This window comes from Filicampus tigris, chromosome 20 (genome assembly GCF_054856515.1).
Source record: "Filicampus tigris isolate MCC_2025a chromosome 20, RoL_Ftig_1.0, whole genome shotgun sequence".
In the NCBI taxonomy this organism is placed as follows: domain Eukaryota; kingdom Metazoa; phylum Chordata; class Actinopteri; order Syngnathiformes; family Syngnathidae; genus Filicampus; species Filicampus tigris.
In genome coordinates this window covers 10386512-10395460 of record NC_141236.1, presented here as the reverse complement: position 1 = coordinate 10395460, position 8949 = coordinate 10386512, and the positions used below count along the sequence as shown (strand labels likewise).

General features: G+C 41.2%; 1 protein-coding gene across 2 annotated transcripts; it reads left to right on the top strand.

Annotated features, from left to right (window-relative positions):
- The first annotated feature begins 2287 nt into the window (after positions 1-2287).
- On the top strand, positions 2288-8947 carry hpcal1 (hippocalcin-like 1). Of its 2 annotated transcripts, XM_086019832.1 has the most exons (5): positions 2288-2531; positions 2605-2702; positions 6451-6915; positions 7809-7914; positions 8169-8947. In XM_086019832.1, the coding sequence occupies exons 3-5, from the start codon at positions 6538-6540 to the stop codon at positions 8264-8266; spliced, it is 582 nt and encodes a 193-aa protein (XP_085875958.1). In that variant the 5' UTR covers positions 2288-2531; positions 2605-2702; positions 6451-6537; the 3' UTR covers positions 8267-8947. The 2 variants fall into 2 exon arrangements, with proteins under 2 accessions (XP_085875958.1, XP_085875957.1); XM_086019831.1 differs by having other exon boundaries at positions 2288-2702.
- The last annotated feature ends 2 nt before the right edge of the window (positions 8948-8949 follow it).

Here is an 8949-nt window from a genome sequence, read left to right as displayed (position 1 = left end):
TTTTCCATTTTAGCTTGACTTATTTCTTTAGTTTTTGTTAACTAACCCCCAGTGTGCCCTGCGACTGGCTGGCGACCAGTTCAGGGTGTAGTCCGCCTTCCATCCATTGTCAGCTGGGATAGGTTCCAACACCTCGCCGTGACTCTGTAAGGGATAAGTAGTGTTGAAGATGACACATGACGCACATTGCTTTTGCATCTTAAATTGTTGCAAGTTGCGACAAGTGTAAAACGTGATCTACAGGTTTTCGATTTTCGTGACCTATTTGACATTCTGGAGTGTTACCAAATCGTTGGTCAATCTGGAGGGGCAAACACTGGCTGAAAGTCCAGACACAACCAAGTCATGCACAGGGTATCTGCTGTGTCATAAATCGCCATGTGCCCCTGCAGCAATATTGTTCTTCTACTTTATCAGGGAGAGGGTGATAACACTTTTCAAACCTAATAAAACAGCACTGACGTTCTAAGAAGACAGGACAAAGTTTATCATATACAGTCGATGGAAGGCGTGCGTGCTATCATGTTGTTACTGTATGTATTGCATACATTCTTGACTTCAGTTAATCCAACTGAAGTTAAAATAAAACAAGGAAATCCATTCATTTATTCAACTCCTTTTTGAAAAAAATGTCTTATTCTTTATTCTCTAATATAAGCATATGTGAGTCAAGTGTTGATGGGATTTTTATTACAGTTCCTCTGAAGTGTTTTTTTTTTTTTTTTTTTTTTAGTATGGCCCCACAGGCAGGAGGTCTCCCCACCTTGAGGCAGAGCAATCACTATTGACGCCATTCTTATACAGATGCTTAATGTAGAATAAAGGGCCCGGGCTTTCACGAAAGGCCCGATGGTCGACAAGGTTTTGTTTTGTTTTCCAAAAGAAAATTGTAGTCTAATGCAACAAGTTTACGACAAGCAAACAAAGACTTTACCCTTACCTATCTAATCCTTTCCCATGTGTACAGTAGGGCGTATGGTTATCCACCTAAACTGAACAGGAACTTTTTAAACTAGTCATGCTTTGGTGTGCATAGTCCAAAAATGAAATTAATGTTTCTTTCCTTACATATTGTTGTACATAATAACAACTCTGCCATAATATCAATAATGGTTAAGCTGTTATGTTTTCTAACCATCATGCATAAAAGCCATATTTCTTTTCTCATTATTTGTGCGAAAGACAAATAAGAAGCGAAAGAAGTGAAGAATGTTATCACGGTTAGAGTTATTATTTTAGACAAATTCTCCTCCTTCTCCACTTGCGCCGGGCTCCTAAACTGCAGGCCTCCTAGCACCCTCTAGTGCACAATTTTGGAATTAGTTATGGGGGAAAAAAACAAAAAACTGTCCTTTACGATTGCTCACCTGAAAAAGTTGTTACATAACATTTTCGTGGGTTTCCCCTTTTCAATTCTAACTCTAATTTTTAAGATAACAGTCTACATGATTTATTATAAAACCCAACAAGGGAAATATTTCAACAGCAGTGATCACGCTTCTGTAGCTGCTTGTTGGAGGCAAAATTATTTGGAGCACACTAATTTGCGGCGCCGAACGAAGAAAACAGGCATACAGTTACACTGTGTTGTTTCATGTGATGCGATGTGTGCGCTGCATGCGCCACATTCGTGGATCTGCTATGCAGGTGAATGAAGTGTTGCCCCCACGAATGAAAACCACTTTTTTCCCCTACTATGCTTTAGAAGTCGTTTGTCTGATCGCAACTCTCTTCCTCCATCCCAGGGCTATCCCCCGGTGTGGCGCCATCCCTGCTTTTCAGGTAGAGAGTTAAACCTGCAATGTGCTAATGGTAACAGGTGTCAGGCTTCAGACACACACACACACACACAGTTAATTATTGATCCACTGACTGAAATACTGACATCCACACCACACTTCCTGAAGTGTCTAACCTGCAGAAGTGAAGGGACAGTCACATGTTCATAAAGAGCCTCCACAATTCAAAGTGTTAAGGGGAAATGCTTGAATTTTAAGAGGGCTCATGATAGATTTGTTTTTAAATTGTTCAACAGAGGATGAAGTTGAGGTAAAAATAAAGACTTACACCATGAATAACTTTCCTTTATTTTAGTTTTTTTTCTGCTTCGGTGTTAGTTTTGTAAGATTTTCTTCTCAGACGTGTATTTTAGATAGGGAGCTAATAATAGTCAACGGAGATAATTTTCCACCGGACGCTGCGACTTTTTCTCCGATGGAAGCAGCAAGGAGAGAGTGGAACGATCCATTCCGTACGGGGTGGGACGTACGAACGAGTCACACTGTCAACACAAAACGTTTCACCATCCTCAACGTTCACTTTAAGCATTTAGTAGTGAAGACGATTATATACAAAATATAATTAGGTCCCAAGACACGGTGATAAATTACGTGTTTTCGGGTCCTAAATGAAAAGTAAACCCCATTGTTGTTTTTTGGTCGAGTCGGATGAAAATCGAGCTTGTGCCACATCTTCCAGCAGCCGTTAAAGCTTCTAAGCATCGCCGGCAGCTCGTGGTCAAACAAACAACTGTAAGTGGACAACATTTAGCTTTAAAACATCTGTTGTATTGTTTTTTTCCCCCCATGTTGGTTTGATCATCAGAAGACGCTGAAGTTGATGAATTTTGTCCGCTGAAGACGACGTAAAAGTGGACCGCGAGCGGACTTGTCTACCGTAACTCCCAAATCCTCACCTCAAAGGTACTTTTATTTTATTTTATTTTCTAATAACAAACTTCTTGGGACGTAAAAGTCTTTCCAAGTCCGCGTTCGGCTGCTGTGCCAGTTTTTCCTTCAAGACACGATGGTAGTTTGAGGGTTACACCCATTTAAGACTTGACTGCATCACATTCCTATTTCTGTCAAGTCTGTTAGTGAATTATTAAGTCCAATTATTTCATTTCAAATTCACATCACTGTACAACGTTACATTTGCTTAGCGAACAACAAAGCCATGACTAGAATCCATTATCATGCGCCATCAAATCATTTACAATGTCATTTTTTAGTCCGTTAAACTAGTGTAAAATAATCATTTGTGGGGAGGGAAAATAGCTTTCCGCAATCAATAAATGTCATTAAAGTAACTAATAACAAAGGCCTACAACACTTTGTGTAGTTTATTGATGGAAATCTCACTGGGAGTAGAAACACGATTGTACTAATTGTGACTCAAAAATGGACTAACTGGAAACAACACACTATGGACAACTGCATTAGTCCACCCACACATTGCACCTACGTGAGATTTTCCATCCAGCAGTATAGTTCAGTTCACTAGTGGAGACTGGGGGACAATTGTAACATTTTTTGACAAAAAAAGGCATGATGTAATCTCAAATACAAGGAGTGAAATGTTACAATTGACCCCATGGTCTGGGCCAGGTTTTCTTGGGGTGAAATGTAAAATTATGAAATAGAGGCCATTAAAATAATAAAAGTTATTGCAAGTTTTTTCTTCAAAACATTCAAACCCAAATTGCTGTGGTTCTGCAGAGTATACACTACTCTGCGGGCGTGCTGGAGCCTCTCCCAGCTATCTTTGGGTAGTAGGCGGTACACCCTGAACTGGTTGCCAACCAATTGCAGGGCACACAGAGACCAACAAACATTCACACCTACGGGCAATTTAGAGTGTCCAAATAACCTACCATACATGTTTTTGGAGTGTGGGAGGAAACCGAAGTACCCGGAGAAAACCCACGCAGGCACACGGAGAACATCCACACAGGAAGGCCGGGGCTGGATTCGAACGCACGACCTTTGCACCGTGAGGCGGACGTGCTAACCAGTCGATCACCTAGCTACATTAATTTTGATTTTTTGATTTTTAGGCGAGCTTATTTTTTGTTTTCACCTGTTTGCTTTCTCTTCCTTTTTGTTAAAGGGAGTTTCTGTTGTCTTGAGTTTTGGGAAGGGTCTAGCAACTGTTGGACTAAAGTTCAGCCATGGTAGTGTTTCTTCAGTAGAGACTGAGCGGCTTTTGTTCAGAGCTAGAGCAAAAGTTCGGTCAGTAGCTCGGGCGCAAGCTTGGTTTTCCAGTATTTGTTTTTCCAATAAAACTCAAATTTAGCTTGTGGTAAATTGTGTCATTTTAGAAATGTTACAACTTACCTCAGACAAATTTGTTGCAACTCTCCCCGAGTGCAATAGCAAGGAGCTATCTTTGGGATAGAGCTTGCCTAGCAGGTAAAACATTACTACAAACAATGGTTATGAAATATAGCTAAACAGGCACATAATCAACATGATATACATCTAATCAGTAAAAAAGAAACCTCAAAAGTCCCTCTCAACACTCTCAGGTAACTTTCACAGCTCACCTGTTTTCTGGGTTTGGTCATGTGACGTTCACAAGGTGAGCCCATTGGCACTGTGATGTCATTTTAAGGCGACAGCAAATGGGAGTATAAGACAAAATGTCCGCACAATTTATAGGCTTAGCGAGCTATTTAGAATCTCATTTTAAAAAGTTACGAAAAAGTCTCATAATTAGCTTTTTTCACACCATTTTTGGACACCATATAACTTACAGACAACGGTCTTATAGTACCTAAGAATATACTGCTAAATGGTCTTCCTCTCCTCTGCAAAGACTTTGGAAGCATCCGATTATCTTGGTAAACTGAATTTACAGTCTTTTTGTAAAGGCATGGATAATAATAGCATTAGAGTATGCCAAGTACTGCATCATCTGTCCTGCAAGAACCCAAGATTGGAGGTTGCATTGCCTCCCTTTTCCTTGCGCTTTAGCACCACTCTTCGGTTGCCGTGGCAACCGGTGTGTCAGGGGAGCTCATCCTGAGCCAGTGCAAGATGTTCTCCGCAGTAGTTCAGAGAAAAGCACAAAGCGAGAAATAACGGGAGAGCTCATTTATTCCTTTTTTTTTTTTTTTTGGAAACCAATTGGTTTGGAACCCGATTAATGCTGTCTTTATTAGCAACACACACACACAGCGCAGCAAAAAAAAAAAAAAGATTCCCGAGTCCTTGTCGTCCCCGTCGTCCGTGCCGCAGTCGCGTTTTGTTTGATTTCCATCCAATTAAATAGCATGAAAAGGTGCGTTAAAATGTTTCCCCTGTGCACCTTTATAACAGGTTAGATCATGTGGTAATGATATGTGAACCTTGACATCATTAAAACAGCAAACAGATCTGAATAAGGATACGGTATTAATTTCTTCACGTAATTCATTTACATTTTTTCAGCTCAGAGGGGGGGAGGGGTGGTCCGCAATGATATTATTTTTCAAAACCGTTCAGCCAATCGACCTCAAACACGAGTTGGTATCAGATGTCATAAAGTATTAAAAGTCATTCCAGCCACCATATTATGGTATCTGTTTGGGGGTGTGGTGTTTATTCAAGCGGATGACACATCCGTGCTAATGAAGCGCTGCCACCTTTGAGAGCTGTGGCAACTATTTAAGGAATTACGGTAATGAGGACGTAAACAAGGACAACTGTCATTTGTTCCGCTCCCTTTATAAAATTATTCACATCGTTTGTTCTACTCACACGTTATTAGACCGTCAGAACGTCGGGCTCGTCATCGCCGTCCATCTGCGTGCATGCAATTAAACACACATAAGACACTTTTCATTTGGTCAAGATTTTTTTTTTTTTTTAGACAAAGTACATCTTAGGAAAAGAACAAATGGGCCTGCTGTTTTAGCAAAGTGAATGAAATGGACTTTTGACACACACACGCACACACCAGGCTGTGTGAAACGGACTCATTAGGCAGAGAAAACACCGGAAAAAGTGGACCTTTACGGTACAAGGGCAAACTCAAGAGTCCCTGCATCAAGTTTATCGAGGAAAGTGGATAGGCATGCGGCATTTTCTTATGTTTTAGAAAAAAAAATGTTATGAATGCCAGTAATGCTTCTTCCTTGGGAATGACCTAATTTGGTCAAGCAGACGCTTGAACGATAAATGCAGTATACACAGTGACTCGTCCAATCAAAGCGCAGGAACGTCTGAGTGGTGTGATGATTTTTTTGATTATTTTTTTTTCCCTTGCTTATTCACACCTGCAACACGTGCGATGTTGAGATCACACTTTGGTGCCAAGTACTGCCTGGCTTCTTGATTATTTTTTGCCCTCACCCTTATTAAGGGAATCTGAGACCTCCACCAAACAGTTTTTACAACAATTATTTTTTTTTCAATACTATGTGGTAATGCAAACTAAACAAGAAAAACAAAAAACAGAACATACGGTCTTTGTTCACATTTTTTTTTTGTCAGTGTGTTAAATTTTGTATAGCAAAAGCACTACAGGTATCGGTACTCGGTGAGTACTCAAAGAGGGAATACTCGTACCAGTATCGGTCTGAAAAAAAAACCGGTATCGAGCCTCTCTAATAATAATATGACACATTTATTGAACCAATAAATTCTTTTTCCAATTCCCAAACTAATGAGATTTGTCGCTTCCCTACAGGAGAGCAGAAAACCAAAGCAGCAGGAGTGTGAAGCGCTTCCAGGGAGTGTGTAGAAACACCAGCCTGCTGCCGGGGAGTGCTGCATCATGGGAAAACAGAACAGTAAGCTCCGGCCCGAGGTCCTGAACGATTTGCGCGAGAACACCGAGTTCACCGACCACGAGCTGCAGGAGTGGTACCGCGGCTTCCTCAAGGACTGCCCCACCGGCCACCTGACCGTGGAGGAGTTCAAGAAGATCTACGCTAACTTTTTCCCCTACGGAGACGCCTCCAAGTTCGCCGAGCACGTCTTCCGCACGTTCGACACCAATGGCGACGCCACCATCGACTTCAGGGAGTTCATCATCGCCCTGAGCGTGACGTCGCGCGGCGGGCTGGAGCAGAAACTACGCTGGGCCTTCAGCATGTACGACCTGGATGGGAACGGTTACATCAGCCGCGCCGAGATGCTGGAGATAGTCCAGGTGAGGACCTTTTTCCGCTGCGCGAACGAGTACGCGGCAAGAAAAAATTTGATATCGTTTAGATTTGAGTATACTGTCATTAGGGCGGAACGATTAAAAAAAAAACAAACGATCGAATTGCAATTTTTTTCCTCTCGATATTGCGATTTAAAGGACCTCTTATAATGTATTTATTCAGCAAACAAAAGCAATAAATTCATCTGTATTATAATAGATAATGTCAGATTTTATTATACATACTGTAAATGTTTTGGTTTTATAGGTCAGGTTTCACTTTGACTTGCCATCTTTGAGCGTTCACGACTTCACAAAATTCTGCCAAACAAGTGTCGCCGAAACATAATTCAATCAAGCCATAAATCAGATTACAACTATAACAATACTTACGATCCATCAAGGGAACGTCAATAATATATTGGTTGAATACGGAAGTGGAGAATCTTTGACTTAGCTTACAATAGTTTTTAAAAAAGAATTTCAGCTTGATGGCAAGCGCTTTTTCAGAGGCAAAATGTCGCTATCATTTATCTGAATCCATCAGCAGTTTCAGCTCCAAGTTTGAACTTTGAAATCACATTTCTGTTCTCTTAGCACTATAGTCATATTTTCTCCTGACATGAGAGAAGTTGCCCTTTCCGTGGTTATATTTACTCCTCCAGCGCGGTGAGCCGAGCTGCCTGCGGGGTCATATCAATATTGCCTTTAGCCTGTTGCGTTTGCCCGTAGAAATGCATCAGCGCTTTTTGTTTCTCTTGTTTTTGGTCCTCATCCAAGCCAGAGACCTTTCAGAATTGTTTACGAGTCAGATACACTATTTCTGGTTGTTCACTTGCACTAAGGGAAAAAAAAAAAAAAAAAAAAAATCACCGTGTGACCAACCCCTCGTTTCGCAGGCCATTTATAAGATGGTGTCTTCAGTGATGAAGATGCCGGAGGACGAATCTACGCCAGAGAAACGCACAGATAAGATCTTCAGACAGATGGACATCGACAATGACGGTGAGACTAAAAAAAAAAAAAAAAAAAAAAGTTAGTGAAGAAAACAGTTGCTCTACTAATTTCCCTTCATTACATGTGAGGATAAATAGGACCTTAAACTGGATCGGAAGATATTGAATAAATGCTCAAACTAGCATTTGCTTAGCACTGATTAGCGTTGAGGGAGAAGAGTTCATGACTAACCCCAACAGCGCCACCCGTTGGCCAACAAGCCCCGCCTCACCGAAACGGCGTGTGTGCCTTGTGATGAACAGGTCGTTTGTCCTTGGAGGAGTTCATTAAAGGTGCCAAGAGCGACCCGTCCATCGTGCGACTGCTGCAGTCCGACCAGGGGACCTCTCAGCAGTTCTGAGGCGGAAAGAAGAACGTGCTCCTCGGCATGTACAGCACTCCATGACGTCTTATTGTTTACATCGGGGTTTTCCAAAAAAACGTTCAGCTCAAATGTTACAAATTCGGTTCCTCTGTCATGCACTTCCGTGACACCAACATATGTCGTAGCTAAGCCAATGACAAAAACACCAAGTGTGTTTACTTGATAAAATAGAACCATTTTACTGTGAGTTAGGGAGCTCACAAAAATTGACCCGTGAGCCATTTTGAGTCCAGACCCTTATTTTTGGAAACTCCTGCTTTTCATAATTCTATTTTTGTGGCTTCTTTTCTGTGGACTGTTGCGCTTTCGCTCACGTGTAAAATCTTCTCTCCTGAAATGGACTTTATTCGTCCTCCCAAAATTCAAGTGCCATATGGTGTATTTATATTGACTGGATTCCTTACATAGCAAGTATTAAGTCGCTGGCGGTTCCGATTTGATTCACTTCAACTGTGTTGCTCAGGAATGCTCGATGGCCGTTCTACACAAAAGACGGATATGCCTTTTTAGTATTGCATGCACTTTGTGATATACTAAACATGTAGTGACTTTAGAGAAACTGTGGCCGTTTTTATTGTTTTATTATTATAACAAATGTTTTCACACAATTGAAATAAAGTTTGTGTAAGAAAAATATACACAAGATGCCCCCCCCCCCC

Bases quoted from the DNA above. Each gene is read 5' to 3' on its own strand.
- hpcal1 (XM_086019832.1), top strand. From the start codon at position 6,538: ATGGGAAAACAGAACAGTAAGCTCCGGCCCGAGGTCCTGAACGATTTG. The intron at 6,916-7,808 runs GTGAGGACCTTT...CTCGTTTCGCAG, and splicing joins AGATGCTGGAGATAGTCCAG to GCCATTTATAAGATGGTGTC. The intron at 7,915-8,168 runs GTGAGACTAAAA...TGTGATGAACAG, and splicing joins GATGGACATCGACAATGACG to GTCGTTTGTCCTTGGAGGAG.